Raw genomic sequence first — 26,772 nt, 5'->3', positions numbered from 1 at the left:
ACCCTTTATGGAAACAGGTCTTGGCATATGTTACACAAACAGTAAGTGAAAGGTTTGTGCTTTTCATCATTTTCTTGAAGTAGCTTTACTTTCTTCACCTTTAAAATTGAAATGATAATATTACATTCCTCATAGGTGTACTGAGAAGATTGAATTAGTTAATAAATATAAAGTGCTTAGAGTACTAACTGGCAAAAATTAACAGCTCAAGAATTATTAACCTTAGTATAAGATCATATTTACATAATAATAAAGTACAGAAGTAAAAGCAATATTGTAGGTCATTAATAGTCCAAAATGTGGGGGTTATTTCTGTAGGTTCCAGAGGATATATTTCATGTGGATGAGGAAACATCAGGGAAAAAACCATAGACTGAAAGACACAGAACATAGAACTATCAGATACATAAAGGCATTTTCATAGATAACTTTAGAAAATAGTTATTTATTTCATAAATAAATAAATTTTTTTAATGCAAGCATCCTTCCAAAATATTGTCTCTAGATAATATGAGATTCTGTAGTCTGTTTTGGATTCAGGTGTCACAGGATGATGTTGAGGGCTGCCATAAGGGCTGGGGATTGAGGGGGGATCCCAGAAGGAGGCAGCCAGAGGGCTCTCAAGATCTACATATTAACTCCTCTCAGTCCGCGGATGGCTCCTGAATGCGCTTGTGCAAGACGCTCTCCAGAAGCACAGTGAAAAACAACAGCTGGAAAGTTGGGGAAAAAAAACCCCCCAAAACAGGAGAGCTGTTTCAGAACGTGTCCACCACAAGAAAGTCCCATGTTAGAAGGAGTTGAGTGAGCACATTGGTCTTTACATGGAAACCTCCAAAAGGCTATGGCTTGTGAATAAAGACAATGTCCCAGGACTAAGAGATTATTCCTAAAGGTAAAAATTGATAATAGTCCTTGTAGAACTAAGGCTAGGTCTCACAGACCCCTTGAGCCCATTCACATACACTTCACATGTAGGTCTACAAGCTAGGTAACAGGAAGAGGTCCTTGGAGCCTTGGTTGAAGAAAGAATAGTCTTTATTCAGCACACAAATGTCTAAGAGCTAGGCAGCCCAAAGAGAAACTGAGCAGCTGTGGGCAAAGTCCAAAGAAAAACTGAGTAGCTGCCAGTAAAGTAAACGTGCTCTATTTTTAGACAGGAGCTCTGCTGACTAGCAATTCAGAGCTGCTGTTTCACACACTGAAGAACACACAAGAATAGCAACAAGCCAAAAAGATACAGGGGTGCACATGTGCACTAACTCCACCCCCACACAACTTGTTTACAAAGAATGTGCTGCACCACCCCCAACTGGACCTGAGGTGAGGGGGCCTGACTAAACTACTATATTTTCCTCACAGTCCTCTTCAAGCAAAGCAAGAAACTTAGACTCCACAAGTTCAAATACATAAGCCAATAACTCAACTGGCTGGTAGAACAATAACAACAAAAACACTTAAATATGAAAACATAACAGAGTGTCTACAACTTGTCATCCACAGTGCTCAATAGACCATTCAAAATTACTAGACATTTGAGGACACAGGAGAATGTGATCTGTGGTTAAAGGAAAACACATACTAGAAGCCAAACCCAAGATTATCTAGGTGTCAGAAATACCAGACAAGGATTCCAAAGCAGCTATTATTTATTTACTTATTTATTTGGAAGCAGATATTTTTATGATGCCCCAGAACTTAATAGAAGAGTGAGTCACAATGAGTGAATACATGGGGATTCTCAGTGGAGAAATAAAAGTAAAAAGGAAACCCTTGAAAAAGTGTAACATCTGAAATAAAGTCAATATATATAAAATTAGATTGAAGATGGCTGAAGAAAGAGACAGATTAGTCAAAATTTTCCAATATGAAGATGGATCTGGGCATCACATCTTAGGCATGAGTGGTGACAATTTGCTTTGTACCTCACTGTGAGGGAAATAGAATAGTTTGGTTAGGCCCCCTCACCTCAGGTCAGGTTGGGAGTAGTGCAGCACATTCTTTGTAAACAAGTTGTGTAGGAGTAGAGTTAGTGCCATGCATGCCTGTGTATTTTTAGCTTGTTACTATTCTTGTGTATTCTTCAGTCTGTGAAGCAGCTGCTTGGCAGAGTTTGTGTCTAAAAATAGAGCATGTTTACTTTTTTTTTTTTTTTTTTTTTTTTTTTCATGTTTTGAAATTCTTTTTTTTTTTTTTTTTTTTTTTTTTACATTTTATTTTGTCGATATACATTGTAGCTGATTAATGCTCCCCATCACCAAAACCTCCCTCCCTTCTCCCTCCCCCCCTCCCCCCCAACCATGTCCTTTCTGTTTGCTTGTTGTATCAACTTCAAATAATTGTGGTTGTTATATCTTCTTACCCCCCCCCGTTGGTGTGTGTATGTGTGTATGTGTGTGTGTGAATTTATATATTAATTTTTAGCTCCCACCAATAAGTGAGAACATGTGGTATTTCTCTTTCTGTGCCTGACTTGTTTCACTTAATATAATTCTCTCGAGGTCCATCCATGTTGTTGCAAATGGCAGTATTTCATTCGTTTTTATAGCTGAGTAGTATTCCATTGTGTAGATGTACCACATTTTCCGTATCCACTCATCTGATGATGGGCATTTGGGCTGGTTCCAACTCTTGGCTATTGTAAAGAGTGCTGCGATGAACATTGGGGAACAGGTATACCTTCGACTTGATGATTTCCATTCCTCTGGGTATATTCCCAACAATGGGATGGCTGGGTCGTATGGTAGATCTATTTGCAATTGTTTAAGGAACCTCCATACCATTTTCCATAGAGGCTGCACCATTTTGCAGTCCCACCAACAATGTATGAGAGTTCCTTTTTCTCCGCAGCCTCGCCAGCATTTATCGTTCATAGTCTTTTGGATTTTAGCCATCCTAACTGGGGTTAGATGGTATCTCAATGTGGTTTTGATTTGCATTTCCCGGATGCTGAGTGATGTTGAGCATTTTTTCATATGTCTGTTGGCCATTTGGATATCTTCCTTAGAGAAATGCCTACTTAGCTCTTTTGCCCATTTTTTAATTGGGTTGCTTGTTTTCTTCTTGTAAAGTTGTTTGAGTTCCTTATATATTCTGGATATTAATCCTTTGTCAGATGTATATTTTGCAAATATTTTCTCCCACTCTGTTGGTTGTCTTTTAACTCTTTTAATTGTTTCTTTTGCTGTGCAGAAGCTTTTTAGTTTGATATAATCCCATTTGTTTATTTTTCCTTTGGTTGCCCGTGCTTTTGGGGTCGTATTCATGAAGTCTGTGCCCAGTCCTATTTCCTGAAGTGTTTCCCCTATGTTTTCTTTAAGAAGTTTTATTGTCTCAGGGTGTATATTTAAATCCTTAATCCATTTTGAGTTGATTTTAGTATATGGTGAGAGGTATGGATCTAGTTTCATTCTCCTGCATAACGATATCCAGTTATCCCAGCACCACTTGCTGAAGAGGCAGTCCCTTCCCCAGTGAATAGGCTTGGTGCCTTTGTCAAAGATCAGATGGCAGTAAGTGTGAGGGTTGATTTCTGGATTCTCTATTCTATTCCATTGGTCAGTGTGTCTGTTTTTATGCCAGTACCATACTGTTTTGGTTATTATAGCTTTGTAGTATAGCTTAAAGTCAGGTAGTGTTATGCCTCCAGCTTTATTTTTTTTGCTGAGCATTGCTTTGGCTATTCGTGGTCTTTTATTGTTCCATATAAATGTCTGAATAGTTTTTTCCATTTCTGAGAAAAATGTCTTTGGAATTTTGATGGGGATTGCATTGAATTTGTATATCACTTTGGGTAGTATGGACATTTTCACTATGTTGATTCTTCCAATCCAAGAGCATGGGATATCTTTCCATCTTCTTGTATCCTCTCTAATTTCTCTCAGCAGTGGTTTGTAGTTCTCATTATAGAGATTTTTCACCTCCTTGGTTAACTCAATTCCTAAGTATTTTATTTTTTTGGTGGCTATTGTAAATGGGCAGGCTTTCTTGATTTCTCCTTCTGCATGTTCACTATTGGAGAAAAGAAATGCTACTGATTTTTGTGTGTTGATTTTGTATCCTGCTACTGTGCTGAAATCATTTATCAATTCCAACAGTTTTTTTGTAGAGGTTTTAGGCTGTTCGATATATAGGATCATGTCATCTGCAAACAGGGACAGTTTGACTTCATCTTTTCCAATCTGGATGCCCTTTATTTCCTTCTCTTCTCTGATTGCTCTGGCTAGTACTTCCAACACTATGTTGAATAGGAGTGGTGAGAGTGGGCATCCTTGTCTAGTGCCTGTTCTTAAAGGAAAAGCTTTCAGCTTTTCCCCATTCAGGATGATATTGGCAGTGGGTTTGGCATATATGGCTTTAATTATGTTGAGATACTTTCCCTCTATACCTAACTTATAGAGGGTCTTTATCATGAATGAGTGCTGAACTTTATCAAATGCTTTTTCAGCATCTATAGAGATGATCATATGGTCCTTGTGTTTGAGTTTATTAATATGGTGTATCACATTTATTGATTTGCGTATGTTGAACCAACCTTGCATCCCTGGGATGAATCCCACTTGGTCGTGATGAATAATTTTTCGTATGTGTTGCTGTATTCTGTTTGCTAGTATTTTAGTGAGGATTTTTGCATCTATATTCATCAAGGATATCGGCCTGTAGTTTTCTTTTTTGGTTATATCTTTACCTGGTTTTGGTATCAGGATGATGTTTGCTTCATAGAATGAGTTTGGGAGATTTGCGTCCGTTTCAATCTTTTGGAATAGTTTGTAAAGAATCGGTGTCAATTCCTCTTTGAATGTTTGGTAAAATTCTGCTGTGAATCCATCTGGTCCTGGGCTTTTCTTTGTTGGGAGCCTTCTGATAACAGCTTCAATCTCCTTTATTGTTATTGGTCTGTTCAAATTTTCTACGTCTTCACGGTTCAGTTTTGGGAGCTTGTGTGTGTCCAGAAATTTATCCATTTCCTCCAGATTTTCAAATTTGTTGGCGTATAGTTGTTTATAGTAGTCTCGAATGATTGCTTGTATTTCAGATGAATCAGTTGTAATATCGCCTTTTTCATTTCTAATTTTTGTTATTTGAGTCTTCTCTCTTCTTTTTTTTGTTAGCCATGCTAATGGTTTGTCAATTTTATTTATCTTTTCAAAAAACCAACTTTTTGATTCGTTGATCTTTTGAATTGTTTTTTGGTTTTCAATTTCATTCAGTTCTGCTCTGATCTTAATGATTTCTTTCTGTCTGCTAACTTTAGGATTGGATTGTTCTTGTTTTTCTAGTTCTTTAAGGTGAAGTGTTAGGTTGTTCACTTGCCATCTTTCCATTCTTCTGAAGTGAGCATTTAATGCAATAAATTTTCCCCTCAATACTGCTTTTGCAGTATCCCACAGGTTTTGGTATGATGTATCATTGTTTTCATTAGTTTCAATAAACTTTTTGATTTCCTGCTTGATTTCTTCTTGGACCCATATGTCATTAAGTAGAATGCTGTTTAATTTCCATGTGTTTGTATAGTTTCCAGAGTTTTGTTTGTTATTAATTTCTAGTTTTAATCCATTGTGGTCTGAGAAGATACATGGGATAATTCCAATTTTTTTGAATTTATTGAGACTTGATTTGTGACCTAATATGTGATCTATCTTGGAGAATGATCCATGTGCTGATGAGAAGAATGAATATTCTGAGGTTGTTGGGTGGAATGTTCTGTAGATATCTGCCAATTCCAATTGGTCTAGAGTCTTGTTTAGATCTTGTGTTTCTCTACTGATTCTTTGCCTAGATGATCTGTCTAATATTGACAGTGGAGTGTTCAGGTCCCCTGCTATTATGGTATTAGTGTCTATTTCCTTCTTTAGGTCTAATAGAGTTTGTTTTATAAATCTGGCTGCTCCAACATTGGGTGCGTACATATTTATGATTGTTATGTCTTCTTGATGGATCAGTCCTTTTATCATTAAGTAGTGTCCCTCATTGTCTCTTTTTATGGTTTTTAGTTTAAAGTCTATTTTGTCAGATATAAGAATAGCCACTCCAGCTCGTTTTTCTTTTCTGTTTGCATGGTAAATCTTTTTCCATCCTTTTACTCTTAGTCTGTGTGAATCTTTATGGGTGAGGTGGGTCTCTTGTAGGCAGCATATAGTTGGGTCCTGCTTTTTGATCCAGTCAGCCAGTCTGTGTCTTTTAATTGGGGAATTTAAGCCTTTTACATTAAGAGTTGTTATTGAAAGGTGTTGATTTATTCTTAGCATTTTATTGGTTGTTTGGTTGTCTTAGGTGTCTTTTGTTCCTTGCTTTCTGATTTACTGTTTGGTTTCTTTGTTTGTTGGTTCCTTAGGTTGTAGATAGTGTTTTTGTTAGCTTGTTTTCTCTTCATGAATGCCATTTTTATTGTACTAGCGGGTTTAGATTTTTCTTAGGTTTTTATGGCAGTGGTAGTTATTTTTCAGGAACCAAACCCAGTACTCCCTTGAGGATTTCTTGTAAGGGTGGTCTTGTGGTAGTGAACTCCCGCAGTTTTTGTTTGTCTGAGAAATATACTATTTGCCCCTCATTTCGGAAGGATAGCCTTGCAGGGTAGAGTATTCTTGGCTGGCAATCTTTGTCTTTTAGTATTTTGAAAATATCATCCCATTCCTTTCTAGCTTTTAGGGTTTGTGATGAGAAGTCTGATGTTAACCTGATTGGGGCTCCCTTATAGGTGATTTGACGCTTCTCTCTTGCAGCTTTTAAGATTCTCTCTTTGTCTCTGAGTTTTGCCAATTTGACTATGACATGTCTTGGAGAAGGCCTTTTTGGGTTGAATACGTTTGGAGATCGTTGAGCTTCCTGGATCTGAAGATCTGTGATTTTTCCTATACCTGGGAAGTTTTCTGCCACTATTTTGTTGAATATGTTTTCAATGGAATCTCCATTTTCCTCCCCTTCTGGAATACCCATGACTCGGATATTTGAGTGCTTGAGGTTGTCTGATATCTCTCTCAGATTTTCTTCCATGTCCTTGATTCTTTTTTCTTTCTTTTTGTCTGCTTGTGTTATTTCAAACAGCCCATCTTCAAGTTCAGAGGTTCTCTCTTCAACTTCGACAAGCCTGCTGGTTAAACTCTCCGTTGTGTTTTTTATTTCGCTGAATAACTTCTTCAGTTCAGCAAGTTCTGCTACATTTTTTTTCAGGACATTGATTTCCTTGTATATTTCCTCTTTCAGATCCTGTATACTTTTCCTCATTTCATCATGATGTCTAGCTGAGTTTTCTTGTATCTCATTCAGTTTCCTTAGAATTATCACTCGAAATTCCTTATCAGTTATTTCAAGGGCTTCTTGTTCTATAGGATCTAGAGTATGAGATTTATTAACTTTTGGTGGTGTACTTTCTTGATTTTTTGTATTTCTGGTGTCTTTTTTTTGGTGTTTATTCATTGTGGCAGGGGGTTTCACAGTCCACCGGTTTAAGACTAATGACTAACTAGGATGTTGCTGTGGTTGCCAATTTGGTATGGCTCCCGCCGTGACTGCTCAGTTGGCCTCTAGTGTCTTGTGTGTGTGGTTGCCTCGGGTCTTGGGCTTCTCCGGGGATCCACCTTTCTGGTCAGCTTGTACTCTGCTGGGCTGGTGGATCACACACCACAGGGTGTGTGATCTCTGTTGAGCTTTCACTTTCTGTACAGGACTTCTCCCCGTTCAGTGTGCTCTGGCCCAGGCTGTTAGATCGTGCAGTGGCGACCCCACCGGGTGTGTGGTTTCTGTCGAGTCTCCGCCTCCCTGGCCGCACGTCTCCCCCCTCTGTGCACACTGTGCTGGGTTGGGGCGTGTCTTCTGCACCCCTCGTCTATCAGCTGGGCCTTCAAGACCCTGCTCAGCACCGCCTCGCCCAGGAAGTCTACCAGGTTTCTGCTAGGCACAGACGACCAGTCTCTCTGGGTGCCTTTGTAGCACTGTGTAGATCTTTCTCGGGTCTTGTTCACCTTTGTATCCCCCCGGTATAAACCGAATCTAGTGCCCGCCTGCAGCCTGCTCTCCGGCAGGTTCAAGCAGACCTGGGAACTCTCCTACCACACTATTCCCAACCAGAAATTCGTTAGGCTTTTTTCCAAACTGGTGGTCGCAGAGATGGTATCTGCCTCCCAGTAACAGGAAGTTTACCGGGGCCGGAGTCCAGGGTGTGGTGGAGTGACAGTCGGCCCGCCCGTACTTCCTAGCCCTCCCAAAACTGGTCGGGATGCCCCACACCCCCAGCCCTGCCAGAGAACCGTGGAGGGAGTGGGAGAGGAGGTCGGCCCGCAGGGTCCGGAAAGCCCCGCGCCAGGCCAAGCAAGTGGGAGGGCTCAGTGATGGCCAAGCAGGGCGGAGCTGCCCGCACCTGGGAAAATGGAGGCAGCACCGGGGCAATGAGTGGCCTGGTGGTGCAGGCGGGGAGCCGCGTGGGCATCCACCCCCCGAACAGAGCTTTGCCAGGGATCACTCACAGTGCTGTGCCAGGTCGGGCGCTCGCTCTGTCTCTGGTTTGTTGCCTTCCAGAGCATGTTTACTTTGCCAGCAGCTGCTCAGTTTCTCTTTGGACTGCCTAGCTCTCAGACATGTGTGTGCTGAATAAAGCTTATTATTCCTTCAACCAAGGCTCCAAGGACCTTTTTCCTGTTACTTAGCTTGTAGACCTGCATGTGAAGGGTTTGTGAACGGGCTTGAGGGGTCTGTGAGACCTAGCCCTAGCTCTACACCCCAAAATCTTCATAACCAATAAAAACAAAACACTTTTTAAAAAAGCATTAAAAAAAAAAGCATTTTCTTTGTATCTTCTAGTGACACTGAGAAGAAAGGTTTTAAAGTGAAATTGGGTGTTTATGGAGTGCCTTTTCATACATGACAGAACATTACAGATGTATTTCCTGAGAACTTGAAAATGTCACTACCCCTGGTGCTGCAGGTCTATGTGATGGGGGTGAAATTCAACCACCTGGGAGAAGCTTCTCTGACACTCTTACAGGTCAGGACTGTCTATCTGTCCAGGACATCCCCTCTTTTGGGACTGGAGCTGGAGACAGATTTCCCATCCAGGGTAACTAACCATCAGGACTCCGAGGAGGTTTGAAGCCCTTGCCATGGGTTAGTGAGGGGCAGGAAGGGCAGGGGTGACTATTTATCCATTCCCAATGGGGGTCTGCGTGGTCTGGACCAGGCAAGATGCATTCACAGAGCAAAAGAAAAGCAGGTGTCTCATGAAATGTCATCTGAAGAGGAAAGCCATATAACGCTGAGGTCAAGGGTTTGGATCCCTATACTAACCGGCAGCCCCCCACCCCCCACCAAAAAATAAGGAAGGAATAAGTCAAGTACCTGGTACAGAGCCAGGGGTCACTTGGAGAGTCTGTGGTCCACACCAAGTCAATGGAGGTAGCAGAAAAGGGCCAAAAAGGGGGGTAGGCTGGGCTTCAGCATGTGTGGAGGGTCAGGGGCCAGGTGGAGAAGGGCTTTGGCTCCGTGGGAGCCTTGATGGACTCAGGGAAGGAAGAGTATGGAAATGTGGATGTGAGCAGAAGGCAAAATGCCAGGTTGCAGGAGAACTCCTGACACTGACTCTGCTCTCCTGGGTGTCACTGGACTTTGCTCTGGAACTATCACTAATAAGCTCCTTATTCTCCATAGCCCAATGACAAGCTCTGATGTGTGGGGTTATGGGGACATCAGGGAGGGCCCCTGAGGGACAGAAATGGAGCCATTCTTTCCATCAGTGCCAGGGACAGGGTGAGCCTCTGCCCAGGTTATTTCCTCTCTCTTCAGAAATGACATCATTCACTTATTTAACAAATGTGGTTTGAATCTTTGTTCTGTGCTACTTTATCAGAGATACAAAAATGAGGAAGACAAACCTCATGCTTTAAAAATATATGCTGTAATTAGGAACACAGAATCCTGCAAAAAAACCAAACAAGAACCACACCCAGTTTGTAAATAATTTTGCAATTCACCTCTGTAAATGGCTCTGGAGGAACCTAATGAAGACAGAATAGTTGTCTTTGGGGAATGTCTACACAGAGGTGAGTATAGATAAAATCTCTCATAAAAAAAGGATAAGTTCAGCAATTAAAGAAACTGCTCTTGCCTGTAGACAAATCAGCTTGAACACAAACATGTGGTCTGAAGTTGAATTTTCTGGTGACTCTCGTAAGTCCATCAGCTTGGACACATGGTTTTCTGAGGGAAGAACTAAAAATCACAGGTGTAGTCACAGAGGAAAAGGGCTTCTGTAGCCAACTAAGGGTCCTAGATGTCCCGCCAAGTGCTCTGGCCAGCCTTCTCCCATCTGAGTTTTCACTAAGGCCCTGCTGTTGAGGTGGAAGCTGGTTCCTCCGAGCAGCTGTCAGAGAAGGGACCCCACAGGCTCTGTGTGGGGGCTAGGAAAGCACACATCCGACAGGTTCTAGGACGTCCTCAGAACAAGGACCTCAGGTAACAATGGAATAAGTAATGGTGAATCAGCCACTTCTGAAATCATTGGGGCGGGTCACACAGATGCAAGGAATGCAAATTGGAAGGAGCAAACATAGCCTGAGAGGAATTTGGTGCTATATACTGCCTAGGACACATGGCTGGGTGTCATTCCCCAAGGGTCTCTGCTCAGAAAGTTCAGAGAGAGTCATGTCCTGTGGGCTGCTTTCCGACACAGCGGACCTTCCAGGTCATTTGAAACCATAGGACGTATATCATAAGAACTCATACCTCTCTCCTCATTGGGAGGAAAAGGAAGGTGTGCCAGTGGAGCAGGTGACAGATGAGTGAGACCTCTTCTGGCAAGCTAAGAGAGCTCGGTACAGTGTTCCAAGAAAACAAAGAAGTTACAAGTAAAGTGTAGAGGTCAGAAGAGAATGATGACCCAAATTGTGTTTGGGGAAACAGATACATCAATAGATAGATAAGTAGGTAGATAAATGAATATAGATGATGGAAGGATGACTCTCCCACTTACTCCAAACTAAGCTGTCCCGGTAATTAACTTAATTCCCTTATTTTCACTCACAGTTCTTTCTTTCTCTTTTAACCCCTTCTTCCATTTGCTCCATTCCTCCCCACGTGCACTGCAGCTCCATTTGTAGATAAAATAATTACAACATCCTTTATATAATGTTTTATTCCATCTTTTTGGAAGATTTCTTTTTGGTGTCATATGTTTTATCCACTTAAAAATCCACAATTTTATGAATCAAGATTTTGAACATTCTTTTTTAAACATGTGTATAACTTACCGTGCCCCTGAGGAAGGCGGGCTCAGGCCCCTTCTCCAGTGGGTCACTGGGAGGGTGAGGGGCCGGGGTCCTTCTGGGAGCTCAGTGCTCGCAGGCAGCACAGGGGGAGGGAGGCCCTGCAAGCCCCTGCGGAAGGAGGCCAGGCCCCGGAGGGGGGGGTCTCCCAAAGCGGAGGTCCCCACGCTGCACTCTGGCTGTTTGTGGGAAGGGGACGCGGCCTCAGGCAAAGGTTCTGAAACTGTCTTGAGCCTGGGTTTTCTCTTCTGTGACACACGCACGTTGAGCCCCCAGGGACCTGTCAGCTCCCAGCCTGCTCACGTCCTCACGCGGAGCCCCATTTCGGGTGGGCAAAGGCCACGGCCTCGGCGCCCCTCAGCAGCCCGGCTCTGCTGACGCCCCAGCTGCTGAGACCCTTTCTGGGGGTTGGAGGCCTGGGGTGGGGTGGAGGCGGAGCCCACTGCAGCCGGTCCTCCGCAGCTCTCAGCAGCCTGGAGACTGAGGCCACAGCCCAGGAAGCGGGACCTCAGCCGCGCGCACTCGCCGCAGGGTCTTTTGGCCCACCCGGCCGCCGTCCCCCCCGTTTGCGCCGCGGGGCACGCTGGGATGTGCAGTCCTGGACGCCGCCGGCGCTTACCAGCCACGAGGACCAACGGCGGCTGAGGTGCTGTTGCGTGGGACGTGAAGTGCTGTTTGGGGGCCTTGACCGCCCCGTGCGCCGCTCTTCCGCCAAGGGCGCCAGAGCACGACAGCGACCACCCAGGCCCGGGTGAGGCTTTAGCGGAGAAATGGGGCAGGATGGGGGTCTGTGTCCGGGAGAGGGGCCGATTGGGCGGGCCGGGCCGAGTGGGCCCTGGGCCTGGATACGCAGCCCCCGAGTGCGTGGCGTTTCGGGCGGACCCTTGGGCACTTGCGCCCCGCTGCCCTGCGGCGGGTCCCCGGAGCGTTATCTAGGTCACGAGTTCAGGGGGCGCTGGCCTGTGCTTCCCGGTTTCCGCGCCTGGAGTAAAGCGCCGCCTCAGCACCCACTAGTGGGATGCCATAGATGGTCCCCCTGCACTCTGGAGCTGGGGACTCAGACCCTGGGTGCTTCCCCTCCGCCCCGTGTCTAAGTTCTGAAAAGGTGCCTCCTGGGTACTGGTGACAGGGGACCAGGGACAGCCCCCAGGGGCTTCCACTTAAGCGTCGGCCCGCGGAAACCCTGCAGGGGCCTCCTAGGCTCTTGTCTCACTCCTCCCCGGCCTCGAAGCTCTATCTGGGATGTCCACTATGGTGGCTATTTAAATCAACCTTAAAACGAAGCGTTCCTTTCCTCAGTACCAGTAGCCAAATTGCATGCTTTCAGTAGCCACAAGTGTCCGGTGGCTGTTGTATTGGATGGTGCAGACAGGAAATCTTGTGGTCATCACAGAAAGTTCTGTGGTCTGGGCTGCTGGACAAGACGGGCCTGCTGCTTCTTCCCGTCCTCCTGCCAAGCCTCATTTTAGCCACACCTGGAGCCTCTTCCTCCCTCACCTGCAGGCTGGCCTGCCCTCCATTCGTGACCTGGGGGGCAGCTGGCCATCCTTCCGCAGGTCTGAGCTCACTGTCACTCGCTCACCTTCCTGATCACTGTCTCTCAGTATTTCCTGTCTCAAGCTCCTTCTTCCCAGCACTTCATGTTTTGTCATTATTACTTATCTGCGGGTTTTCCATATTATTTATAGAGTTTCTGAGGCACAGATTGGGATTATTGCTTACTGTACGCCCAGTGTGATCACAGTATTAGATTGAAAGATACAGACGAAATCTGTTACAACTGGAATTCTTTGGCTGGTGGAAGTGGTACTTTCAACGTCATAGGTCATCCTAGGTCCTCAGTAGAAATCTGATGCAGCAAATGTATAGACACAGGACAGCACAGGGTCAGGAGCCCAGTCGTGATTGTAGATGGTTGTGGGAGACTGGCAAATCCGAGAAGGCTTCCTGGAGGAGGTTCAGCTTTTGCTGGGTCACCTCTGTCCCTCTTCTGCTCCTCTGGCCTGACTGCACAAATTCAGCAGCCTGTGGCCGATAGTTTCCATTTTGTTTTAATTTTTCTTCAAAGACTCAGCTTTTGGATATTTTTATTAAATTAATTGTTCCATTTTTCTACTCATTTACTCATTGCTTTTGCTAATAGTTAATAATCCCTTCTATTTTTCCTGTTTGTTTTATCACTCTTTGTAAATGATGTGTATGCTTGATTCATTTGTTCACATTCTTTTCAAAAAAGTACTTCATATTTAAGGTCTGATGCTTAAGTTCTGATAGAACAGATTTTCTTTATCATTGCTGTCTAGAAGTTCTGCAGTTTTGGTATGTGTTTTCTTTTTGGCCCAGGAGTTGTTTAGGAGCAAGTTTTAAAATTTCGAAGTGGAGGGTCTTTTGGTTTATCGGTTTTATTATTATTCTAGTTTGAGTTTTATTTTGGTGAGACAATAGTGACTCTGCTTTTGAACTTTTGGGTTTCAGGAAGTTTTGTTGTGGCCCTAATGTGGAGTCAGTTTTCATCACTGTTCCACTGGGGCTTAATAAGAAGATTCAGTTTCTATATCGGGTTTGCAGAGGTTTGATATGTATGACAATGAATTTTACCAACTTAATTGTTTTATTTAAGTTATGTATAACCTTTACTTAGTTTTTGTTCTCTTGCTCTGTTGTGTACCAAGAGAAGTGAATTAGTCTGTACCATTGGTACATTTCTGTCCATTTCCCCTCCTGGCTCCCGTGAATGTTAACCTGGTGCGTAGATATTTATAATTGTTATATTTTTTTCTGAAGTGCACCCATTAGTACCAAAGTACCCTTTTTCTCATTTCTACTTTTTGTGACTGTAAGATTATGATTAATGCTTTCTTGAGTTTGTATTTGCTTACCACACCTTTGCTTATTCTTTTATGTTTAACCCTTCTGAATTACTTTAAATGTGTTTCCTATATGCTGCATAAAGTTGGGTTTTCCTTTGTGGTTCATTCTGAGAATCTCCCCCCCCCCTTCCTCAAGGTAAGTTTAACTAATTAACATTTATTGATAGGTCACATATATTTGATCTTCGTTTTGTTGTGTGTGTTTTATTTTTTTTAGTTTTTTATTCTGTGATCTGTTTTCTTTGCTTTTGTTTTAGTTTCTATAGTTTGTCTGATATTTGGGAGAGTCTATACCTTTGTCTCTATGAGATATTGTAATAACACCTCATATAACGTCATATACTGCCTGTAGCACTGTATGTCGATGGGGATCACTTACGAAGTACCTTCTCTGATAGGCAGAATGTTGTTCCCCCCCATCCCTGCCTTTCCACAGGTAGCCACACTCTACCCTGGCACCTATGAGCATGTCATGTTACATGACAGAAACGGACGTTGCAGATGGAAGATTATGGACCTTAAGGTAGACTGACTATCCTGAATTACCTGGGTGTGATCAATGTAGTTAGCTGAGCCTTGAAAAGCAGAGTCTCTAGTGAGATGTGAGAGAGGTGTGGTGAAAGGGATGTCAGAGAAGTCCCAGTGCAAGGACTGCAGCAGAGGGGTCTAGGAGCTGAAGGCACCCCCCACCCTCCACCACCAACAGCGAGGACACAAGGATCTCAGTTCTACAGTCACAAGGACCTGGACTCTTCCTGCAACCCAATTTATTTTTCCAGCATCTCCAGGAAGGAGCACAGCCCAACTGGACTTCAGACTTATGGAAACTGTGAGAGTGCAATTTCTGTGCTTTGAGCTGAATTTGTGGTAATTTATTATGGCAGCAATAAGAAACTAAGACACCTTTTGTGAGTAATTATAAAATTAATGTGTTTTGTTTTCATCCTCCCATCACCCAGTTTTAGCTAACAGTACCTTTCTCAGTGTTTGCCTTTATACTGACATTTATTTGTATTTCTGTTATTGAAATGTCAGCTTTAAATGTCTGACTGTATTTCTTCCTGATGAGAAGATGAGCTAATTATTCTATTTCTCATCTTCTTTTCTCATGTCCCCACTCCTTCCGCCCAGTTTGTGTCATTTGAGTCATTGCTCCGTAGTTGGGGACAATATTACCTGTGTTCTGGTCTGTGACCATCAGCCCACATTTGTTTCTGTCTTACATCTACAGGTAAGTATATTCAATGTGCATTGACAGACCTTTTGATGGTGTTTCCTCCATCAAGTCTTGATCAGCTGAAGTTTGTCTTGGAGGTGTTTTCCCAGAATGGCTGATGGCAACAGTGTCCTTGACTACTAGATATTCAAAACTGTGGCTTTGGGGCTTACGGGAGAGATTGAATGTTGACAGAATCCTTGGTCAAGATTGTCATTCTCTGACCATCTTTTAGATGTCACTCCAGTGTCTTCTGACTTTGAATATTGCTTTGGAGAAATCTGAGGCCTGCCTGGTTTCCCTTTATGAGTAATTGTTTCTTTCTTTTCACCTTATTCTGTTCACTTTTCTTATCTCTATCATTTGTGATACTTTTTAAATAGGGTTTTTTTGTTTGTTTAGCTCTAGTTTATACACACACACACACATATATATATACAAACATGCAAACACACACACATATATGTGTATATGTATTTTTTCTGGATATTAATCCCTTAACTGATATGTTTTCTCCCATTTTGTGAGTTGCTTTTTCATTCTGTTGATAGTGTACTTTGATGCACAAAAGTTTTTAATTTTGATAAAACCCCATTTTCTATTTTTTCTTTCGTTCTCTGTATTGGTGTCACAGATAAGAATTTGTTGCCAAATTCAATGTCACAAAGCTTTCCTCCTTTGTTTTCTTTTAAGAGTTTTTTAATTTTAGATTTTACATTTAAGTCTTTGGAAAATTTTGTGTTCATATTTGTACATGGTTTAAGATAAGGGTTCTACTTCATTCTTTGCATGTGGCTATCCAATTTTTCTAGTACCAGTTGGTGAAAAGATGATCTTTTCCCCACTGAATGGTCTTAGAACCCTTGTCAAAGATCTGGAGCCTCCTACCTGATGGTGCTGGGGTGGTGCCTTCATTCCTGCAGCCTGTCCTGTCCCCCTGGTTGCCTTCTCCCTTCAGCTTCGCTGTGAAGCTCATTTACACACTTGCTGTTTCCTCCTGTGGGTGCCGGGCCACCTGCTGGCAGGAGACTGTGGGACAGGGGGGCTGAGCCAGGAGCACATGATCTGGTTAAGGAGCTCCAGGGAGGGGCCTCCTTGAGACCTGGAGTTGGCCTGGGCTATGTGAGCTGGGGATGGGCTATGGTGGAAGCATGCAGAGGCCCCAGTCTTGTGTGTGTCACAGGCATACTGTGACATGCACATATCTGCCTCAGGGTTCTGTCCTCTGCTGCTCCTGGAGGCTCCTTGATGCCTCTCTGTACCCTGTGCAAACACTAGCTAATTAATTCCGGAGCTGCTTGTCTCATCACATGGCTCCAGACATGAGTGTGCCATGTGGATAATGCACTGCTTGGCTGGGAAGGAGAGGTTGGGGGGCATTTGAGCCTGGGGCCTGGGCCAAGGGGTTGGGAAGAGAGGCCTTAGTTGCCATGGTGACAGTTGCTCTGAGGTGCAAGGCTCCATCCTCACTGGAAGTGGCCCTCTGGGGAAGGGTGACTGTGCCCACTAAGTGGGCACAGAGGAGGAGAGTGAGGCACTCTGGGTCACATCACCTGCCTGGGGTGGAGGAGGGACCAAGACTTCCACTAACCTGCCATTCCACCACAGCCATAGCCACTCTGGGTGGTTCTGTCACAGGTTGAGATAGAATTCACACACCGTACAATTCACATATTTAAAGTAAGTCAGTGCTTTTTAGTACATTCACAATGTTTTGCACCCCTTACACCTTCTGATTCCAAAGCATTTCCATCACCCACGCCCATCATCAGTCAGCCCCATTCCTACCTCTTACCCTCGTGGCAATCCCTCCTCTACTGTGTGGTTCAATGGATTTTCTGATTCTGAACATTTCCTACAAATGGCATCTGACAAGCTGTGGTCCTGTGTGACTGGCTTCTTACACTGAGCACAGTGAGATCAAGGTTTGTTCCTGTTGTAGCATCTGTCAGAACTTCACACTTGGCATTGTAACGTTTTTCCTGCCCATCTTTTTTCTACACATGGCACTGTTTTGATAGTGACATAATTAACATACAATGCAACACACAGATCTCAAGTGTTTAGTGTGATGAGTTTTGGCAACTGTACGCACCTGTGTAATGACCAACATAAACACGATATAGGGCATTTCGACCCCCAGAAAGTCCTTTGTGCCCCTCCCCATCTCTCCCTCTCTGACCCCTTTTTTAGTTCTATCACCACATGTGAGTTTTATTTTCCTATAAATGACACTGCACAGCGTGACTCTTTTTAGTCTGGCTTCTTGTGCTTCACAGTGTTTTTGTGAGTCCTTCCTGTAGTTGTGGCATTGGTATGTTCTCCCTTTGTGAGGCTGAGTTGTATTCTGGTGACAGGCTCGACCACAGTTGTCCTTTCTCCTGTTGATGTGTGTCTATGCTATCTCAGGTTGGCTGATTGTGACAAGGCTGCTCTGACCATGGGGTTTAGGGCTCTTGGAGACATGTGTTTCCAGCTCTCTTGGTAAGTGCCTAGGGGTGGGATGGCTGGGTCAGGGTCAAGGTCAGTGCATCTTTATCAAAAACTGCCCAGCAGTTCTCTGGAGTAGTGGCTTCTTTGTACATTCCGCTGGCAGGGGACAAAGTTCCTGGTGCTTCTTGTGAGATGACTGTGTGACACACTTTCTGGTAGCCTTGTTTTCATTTACCATTATCTTCTGAGCAGTTCTCCACATAATGATATATGTGTTTGTAGACAATATTTAAAGTTGCTACATATTGTATGGATATGTAACATGATTTTTTTTCTTTTTATTGACTAGTTAGGCCATATCTAATATCTTGTTCTTTATTTTTACAACACTTCTGGCTTCTGATTCTTTCTGTTTGGACTCCTTGGAGCAAAACTCCTGGAGTAGGGCAGTCTCTGCCTGATCGTTTTGCTGGGAGCTTGTGCTCCTTTGTGCCCCCAGAAACAGTGAGGCTGGGGTCCACTGCATCACCCTCTCCCCATGTCCCTAGTTAGTCCCACTAATCTGATGGGCAGGTCCTGGCATCTCCTGCTCCTCACTGCTCCTGTGGTTTCTCCTGTTTGTTTCTTGCATGCTGGTGGGCCATGTGCCTTTCCAGCTCACATCCATGCTTCATTTCAGATTATGTTTGAATGTTTTTAAAAATAAATTTGTAGGAGTGCCTTACATACTAAGGATAGCAGCCTTTGTCATATTGTTGTGAGGCACCTTCCCACAAGAAATGCACTTACACGCCACTCATGCATAAAAAGGGCAGTTTATTCAGTCCAGCTGGCCAGCGTCCGTCTCCCAAGGTGCAACCAAGGAAGAGCGGCCTCAGGCTTTGGTCTTGCAGGGCTTTTAAAGACAAAAACTACATCCCGTTGGCACACAGGTTTGTCCAGGTGCACAAAGCAAGCTAGGGAGCTAGGTCACAGAAGCCTAGAATGAGCCATTTGAGTAGTCAAGCATACAAGTTTTCATTGTGTATGGTTCCTGTTCCCATGTAATAATTCTCTGTGTATGGCTCCTGTTTCTATGCAATTGTTTTTTGTTTCTATGAGAAGGTCAGCGGTTTCTCATGCAGAAGGGGGGTAGTCTGCAGGTCAGACAGGGGGCAAAATGGAGTTGCTTAGGTTAAGCAAGAAATTTCACAGAAGCAGATAGCATACGATATGAGGGTGTAGGGAGCTCTATTTAAATATGTATTCCAAATATGTTTTCACTTTCTCTTTGGCCTTTTCATTTTGCCTGTGTTGCATTTTAATTTACAGAAGCTTTTAAAAATTATGCTGCTAGCACTATTTACAATAGCCAAGAGTTGGAACCAGCCCAAATGTCCATCATCAGATGAGTGGATAAGGAAAATGTGGTATATCTACACAATGGAATACTACTCTGCTATAAAAAAGAATGAAATATTACCGTTCACAACAACATGGATGGAGTTAGAGAAAATTGTATTAAGTGAAACAGTTCAGGCACAGAAAGAGAAATACCACATGTTCTCACTTATTTCTGGGAGCTAAAAATAAATAAACAAACAAACAAACAAATAAATGGGGGGGAAGAAGACACAAAAGTTACAACAATTCCTTGAACTTGTTAAGACAAGTGAACAGATATGATGTAGATGGGGGGAGGGGGAGAGGGAGGGGGGAGAAAGGAATTGGTAAAGGGACATGAAAATCAACTACATTGTGTATTGATAAGTTAAAATAAAGTAAATAAAAATAAAAAAATAAAAATAAATAATTATGCTGCTAAATCTCTTTTTCTGTGTGTTTAACATTGCTTTTGTTATTGGTAGATGTTTTCTTTTGTGTTGTTTTAATATTGTATTTTGTATTTATTTTTTAAATATTTAAACTTTGATCCATCTGGAATTTATTTTGGTGTAAACTGTGAGCTGAGGAACGACTTACATTGTTTTCCAAATCATTCATTGGTTTCTGGGTACATCGGATGATGGACGTGTGGTATATCTCCTCTCCTGAGGAGAGGAGTGAAGGAGCTCTCGGAGCAGTGCCCTTGAGGATGACAAGGGACAGTACTGGGGAAACCTCGTCCTGTACGCCAGAGGGACAGGACTAGGCATGTCTGGGAAGTGTCTGCTTCCCATGTGATCTCAGGCCTGCTTCCCTCCCTCCTTGAGCTCTGGTCCTTGTTTGGCTCTCATTGCTCAGCCAGGTTCTGGAGGCCACAGTCCAAGATCAGTGTGCCAGGAGGGTTGGTTCTGGTGAGGGCCCTCTTCTGGTTGCAGACTGCTGCCTGTTTGCTGTCTCTCACAGGGCAGGAAGAGGGCCAGCTCTGTGGGGCCTCTTTCATAAGAGCACTAATACCTTTGTGAAGGCTCTGCCTTCATGACCTAGTCACCTCCCAAATGCCAACTTCTGGGGTTAGAGTTTCAACATGTTAATTTTGGGGGGATGCAAACATTCAGAGCATGGCAGAGCCCTTTGGGTGCCAGTGTCACCCTTGGGGTTCTGAGTTCTCTTCAAAGGAAACAGGAAAACAAGAAGTGCTGCGTCCACTGTGTGAGGCACATCCTGGTCCTTCCCACCTACTCCTCCAATAGCCCTGCCAGGCACACTTGGCTTCCCCAACTTTTGAGTGTGTGGACAGACTTTGGGACATGAGAGACTTTCTCAAGGTCACACACTGGCCAAGGCAGAGTGGGGATTCAGACCTGGATCCCTTCTGTGGTCCCTGGTCTCCCCTGACTCCACTGGAATGGTGTCTCCACATGTTTCTAACAGCCCCCCATGCAGCCTCCTGCACAGGGGCCTCTGTTGCACCCGCGGGCCTGGTGGGGCAGCCTGGAGCCAGGAGGCCTGGCCTCCTCCTGCTTGTACCCTCCTAGTTTTGGGTTTTCCGGACCCGGCTCATTCCCTCTCTCTCTCCTCCCATCCTCCACTCATCCACAAGTCTTTATTATTTAAAGCCTGGGCCTGGCTGGATGCTGGGGCTGAGTGGGAACGAGGGGTACCTAGGGGAGGAAGCAGCCTCCTGCTTTTAGGATGCTGTGTCTCTTGGGCCTGAGCTGCCAGACTGGCTGTCTCTGCACTGAGTTTGGGCAGGATTCATGGGCATGACTGTATTTTTTTTATTGATTAACTTGATTTGCTAGTTTAAGGGGGGCTGTGAGAGACCGTGTCACATGTGCTGTGATGAATTGGATGGTGGATTTCACCAGAAGCTACACCAAAGGCTGCCCAGTGGGCTTAGCACTCAGACCAGGCCTGCTTGGTAGATTCCTGCCAAGTCTCAAGGAAGCTAGCTCCCAGCCCTAGGGCTCATCCTGCCAGGGGCCCACCCTCCCCTCTGCCAGCCCTGCTTCGTTTTCCCTGGAGAGACTTAGGGACATGCCTCCTGTCTCCCTGACCACCTTGTGCTGGGGGGGTCCTCACCTGCCACCCGCCCTGCTTCACAGGCACTTCTCAGCTGCTGTGTGGGCCCAGTGTGGGCCAGGCTCTGGGTGCACCTCCCTGTCCTCACGGGCAAAACTGAATTCTTTTTTCCTGCCTGTGCACCTTTCTCTGCTGCCTGTGGCCTGTGTTCCATCTTGTGTCTCCTTGGATGGTCTTTCTTTAGGTTTCAGGCCATTCAGTTGCCCTGAGACCTCAGTGCTCTGATGAGCCCAAGAAAATGACAGTTTTGTAGTTTTGCATCTTTCTTTTCTTTTTTCCTACTTTTTTGGTGGCTGGCAAGTACTTGTATTTTTTTCTTATTGGTATGTTAGGGCCACACTCTTTACAGCTTCCTACATTATAGGTAGAAGGGGATTCTCTCAATGTCACTGTAAATTGCATTTCTCTATTTATGGGTGAGCTTGCACATCTTTTCCTATGTTTAAGCACCAGTTTTGTATTGGGTCTGAGAGCAAATTTTCTGGGTTTTTTTTTTTTTTTTCTGTTTCCCTGCAGTTTTTCTGAGCTATCTGTATGTTAGAGATTACTGTGAGTCAAATGTGTCCCCCAAATTTCACGTATTGGAAACTTGTTCCCTGCTGTGACAGTGTTAAGAAGGTAGGAAATTTGATTGTGGTATTTGAAAGGTGAGGCCTTTGATTGGTGATTGAATTGTGGGGTCCTCAGAATGGATTAATCCATTCATGTAATGGTGGGTTGATGGCAATGAGTTAGCATGGGTGTGGACTTGTGGCTTTATAAGGGGAATACATAGGAGAGCTCTTGCTCTTTCCCTTCTTACCATGTAATACCCTGTTTGCCACAGGACCCTGTAGAAAGTTCCTACCCAAGAAAAGGCCCTCACCAGATTGCCCCCTGGACCATGGACTTCCCAGCCTCCAAAACTGTGAGAAATAAATTTTGTTCTTTTACAAATTACCCAGTCTCAGGTACTCTGTTTTAAGCAACAGAAAAAAGACTAATACAGTGATCTTATTAGCCCTGTTTCTGTGTCACATGTTTCAAATATTTTCTCTCAGCTGATCACTTGTCTTTTTACTTTGCTTGTGGTGTTTTTGGTTGTGAAATTTTTGTTTGTTTTTTTTAAATGTCTTCACATGTGTCAGTCTTTCCTTTCATAGCATCTTGATTTTGAGTCCTACCTAGGAACCTTTTCCCTACACACAGGTTAAAAAGGAATTCACTTTTTTTTTTTTTTTTTTGCACATACCTTTATTGTTTTATTTTTTACATTGATAGCCATGATCCATTTGGAGTATATTCCTTTTATTATGTGAGGCATGTACCATTTCCCTCCACAAATGGCTAACCAGACGTCCCAGCACCACTCAGTAAGAAGTTCTTTGATTTATCATGCTGCATTTATCATATGCTAAATTTCTGTATGTACATAGGTTTATTTTTAGACTTTCTTCCTTATTCTATTGGGTTATGTTTTCATACAAAGTATCTTATAGAGGCTTTCTAACATTTTTCATAATAGCTTTGTTGTGATATAATTCACATACCCTAAAATTCACTCATTTGAAGTATACAATTCAGTGGTTTTTAGTCTGTTCAGAGTTGTCCATCTATCACCACTGGCAATTTCCAGAACATTTTCATCAATCTAAAAGGAAACCCCATACCCATTAGCAGTCACTTCCTGTCACCCCTCCCCGAGCCCCTGGCAACCATCTGTCCTTCTGTTTCTGTGGATTTGCATATTCTGGACATTTCATATCAGTGGAATCATATACAGCGTGTGTGGTCTTTCGAATCCGGCTTCTTTCACTAGCATAATGTTGTCAAGAATCACCCATATTGTTCGTGTATCAATACTTCCTTCCCCAGGATTTTTAGAAGTCCACTAGTACTAGTCCTTTTTATTTGTTTATTTGGTGTTTTCTCAGGTGTATTCTTCTATTTGTTTTTCCATATGAACTTCTTTATCAACTTGTCTATTTCCATAAAAATACTCGATATTTTTATTGGGATGGGAGAACTGACATCTTTATGATATAGTGTCATCCTATCCAAGAACAGGGGATGTCTCAATTTGACCAGTTCTTCTTTTGTGAACTGTAAAACACTTTCTGGAATGTTTCAAAGTTCCTGCTTAGAGATTTTTCCTGTTTCATGTTAAATGTATTCCTAGGTGTACTGTCTTCCCTGTTGCTATTGTAAATGTTGTTTTCTCTTCCATTATATCCTCTATTTGTCATTTGTGTATGTGAAGGCTATTGATTTCTGTGTGTATGCCTGAGTTGGAAACCCTTCTCTTTCAGTTACCTGCTGTATGATCTTGGGCAGGTTACCTCACTTCTCTGTGCCTCAGATTCCTCATCTGCAAGGTGAGGTAACAGTGGCCCCAACTTACAGGGCAGTTGCGAGGATGAACCCTGAGCTTATTAGTAAAGCACTTAGAGGGTGTCGGCACCCACTAAGTGTTATGGAAGTGTCAGCTGTTATGCTGTTACTTTCTAAAGTTCTCTTCTCTGGATGGTTTCTATTTCCGCCAATTGTGTTTTCCTCATGTGTCTTGGGCCATCTTTCCTGTCAGAGGATTTCCCCAATAAGGTCCTGCCGTGTGTGGTGAGCCAACACTCCTGGACCTGCCTCTCATATGTCCCCTGAGCCTCATTAGGGACCACTGAGCTCCCTGAGCCCCACCTGCCCTTCAGGGCCTACTCTCCTGCAGGCTAGCAGACACCCTGGGTCTCCTCTCTTCTGTTGAGACCCAGTTTCCTTCCCCTCAACCTCTCACCCCCCAAAGCATCAAGAAACTGGAGGGAGGCCCAGTGGTGACTTGGGGCAGGTGCCTGGGATGTGGGGCCTGAGGGACCCATGGAAAATGTGGTCTGAGGATCCCTGAAGGTCTCTGAGTTCCTTTCAGGGGTCTCCAAGGTCTTCCTTCTGCCAACTGCATGCCTGTGTGGGCCGGATTTCTTCATATACCCAGAACAGTGTGCTGCAGCAGCTCCCACCAGAGCAGGGGAAGAAGCAGCCATCCCTGGAGTCTGCCTGGAGACTGACACGAGTGCAAGGCAGTGCCACTGTCCTCCCTGAGCTGTGTTTTTCAGAAAACAAAGTTATTTTTTATAAAAATGTTATGTCAACAGTAATGGATTAATTGATATTTCAAAATGTATTAATAAGTATTTGTTACAAAGCCTCTGTTTTAGTTGCGAGGGGAGTACATATTGGTAGATGTCATCCATATAAACCAAAGCTCATCTGGGCCAGTTCTGACCTGTGATCATTCATTAACCCAAAATTAAATTGTCTGTTTTCTGCCAATTTATGTATTTGTAGATGCATCTTCAGTGGGGTGTTTGTTGCCTCTTTTTGAGGCATAAAATACTATTCTCCTTTAGAGAGCCTTTTTTTTTTTTTTTTCTTTTCCAGCTAACGTGCATTGGGTTTTGGTGAGAATCTAGGCTCAAGTCACACCAGTTCTCTCCTTAATTCACTCCATTTTCCTTTTCTTTCAGTTCTGCTGCCAGAGTTTTGTATGCATTTCAGCAGCAACAAAATATGAATAAATCTTGGGTGAGTGGTTCATTTATTTATTCTTTACTTTATTTTTCATTGTATTTTATGAGCTTTGTGAGGTCCATGAATTAAAATAGAAAAGTATAAATAAGTAAAACTCACCTTGAAGGAAATGTAGATATGTAAGATAAAGTGGGCATGTAGCTACAGCAGGTTGTAAGAACTGAGTTGTCCAAGTTGAATGCAAATTTGTCTCTGGTCTTTCTGATGTCCTGACAAAATGGCATTTTGTTTGTTTTATGACTGGAAAGAAATTTGAGAGAACAGTATGCTAAATTTTTTATGGGACATCAAGACTTGCTGACACTAAAGTCTGACAGACCATCTTTATTGGTCACATAGATGATGTAGTAGAAAGCTGGTTTTTTTTTTTTTTTTAACCACAAATCTGTTCTTTGTTATCTGCAGTGAAAACAGTTACCTAGTGCTAAAGCATAACTCCCTTAAGGTTTTTCTGAAATTTCTAAAATAGTGGTCCCAGACAACTTTTAGAAGGCCTTACTTGATTCACGGATAAAACCTGGACCATCCGGAGGGTTGAGTTGACTCTCTTAAATAACTCTTCATGCATTTCTCCCAGTTGATCTATACATGCAGGTGTGCAGCACAGTACATGATCTTCCCCTGGAATTTCTGTGTTACTTTCTATCTTGAACTCACTGATGGTTTCTTCTTTTTTCACTCTGTATTCTTCTAGTTTCACTTTGTAACAGCTTATCCCAGTGCTGTGCCCCATTCTTCTAATTCTGCAATTCTTGTCTGATATGATCCTCTGTAGTTTGCATTCCTATTTCTCTTCAGTTTATACCTCTTTTCCAGCCTTTTGACCGTGGCTGAATTCTCTGTTGAATGCTTATTTGTAGCTATCAGAAATGTATGTTAAGCTCAAAAATTCAAAACCAGTTTGCCTCAGTTTTCTACTACATGCCAAATATACTTTGTCCCTCTCAAGAGCCCCAGAAATATTTTGCTAATATAGAACTCGCCAAAAGTTCGACTAAATGAGTTCCAGTGGCCTGTCATCTGCCCCTCCCCAAGTGACCAGCATGCAGGGAGGACACCGTTATGAACACGTGGACACTTTCTTTCAGACAGGGCTGGTGGGGAGGGGAGGCACCTGCAGGCACTGGTCTCAGCAGTTAGTTATTCCCATTGGGCACTTATTCCAGTTCTTTGATTAGGGCCCAGTCTTGGCACCTGGAGAGATGCCTCATGCCTCTTCACTCTGCCCTCTGGGTCTCACCATTCTCTATCAATACTTTTTTTCCTTAAATGGCTGAGTTTGCAGTTGGCGAATTTCTTTTTTTGTCGATTTCTAGCTTATAGTAAGTTGCAGATCCAGTGGTCTCCTTTTTCATTTTCATCAACTCTGGCCTTTTGATACCAGAAATGGTTCAGTATAATCACTGTTTTAAAAAGTGTGGGCTTCCTGTGTACTAAAATCCATTAGACCAAACCTACCCCCACACACTCTGAGGCAGGCCCTGTGTCTCTGGCCTTCTCATCTTTTCAAGGCGGCTGTGCCCTTAGACTCCCTGTCGTTTACCAGGCACTGTCTATGTGCCACACCTAAGGTCCTTGGAATGCTGAAAATATTTTTGAACTTTTATGTATTTCACAAAAAAACTTGGTTTGATTCTTGCCACAAAACCATTTCTTACTTTGAACACATTTTACAGGAAAAATGTTGTGTTGAAAAATAGTTTTATTTCAAACCCTGCAAGTCCTGGATCCCTTCTACTTTCTCCAAGTTCTGTGTGAAAGTTGAACGTTTTACTTTAGCTCATCTCTCTCCTCTTATATGTCCTCAGTGGCAGACAGATGAGGCCAGGTAGCACTTTCCCCTTTCTTTCCAGAAATCTCCTTTGGAAGACCCCTGAGAAGGTTAGATGCCCTTCCAGTTTTCCATGTTATGGGAGCAACAGTGTGACTCACAATCCTCTAGTACATAACTCATGTGACCTTTTCTTCACTTTCTAATGCCATTTTTGTCACTGTC

General features: G+C 43.4%; 1 protein-coding gene across 1 annotated transcript in view; it reads left to right on the top strand.

Moving 5' to 3' along the window:
* Nucleotides 1-8,896: 8,896 nt before the first annotated feature.
* The window catches only part of LOC134375920 (zinc finger protein 502-like), a 37,866-nt gene continuing 19,990 nt past the window's right edge, over nt 8,897-26,772 (top strand). The window contains exons 1-3 of the mRNA XM_063094656.1: nt 8,897-9,079; nt 11,591-12,003; nt 24,713-24,770. Of these exons, the coding sequence (XP_062950726.1) occupies nt 8,897-9,079; nt 11,591-12,003; nt 24,713-24,770 (654 nt within the window). The remainder of the gene's footprint in view (nt 9,080-11,590; nt 12,004-24,712; nt 24,771-26,772) is intronic.

The sequence above is a fragment of the Cynocephalus volans genome, chromosome 4 (assembly GCF_027409185.1).
Source record: "Cynocephalus volans isolate mCynVol1 chromosome 4, mCynVol1.pri, whole genome shotgun sequence".
Classification (NCBI taxonomy): Eukaryota; Metazoa; Chordata; class Mammalia; order Dermoptera; family Cynocephalidae; genus Cynocephalus; species Cynocephalus volans.
This window is presented reverse-complemented; position numbering and strand designations above follow the sequence as displayed.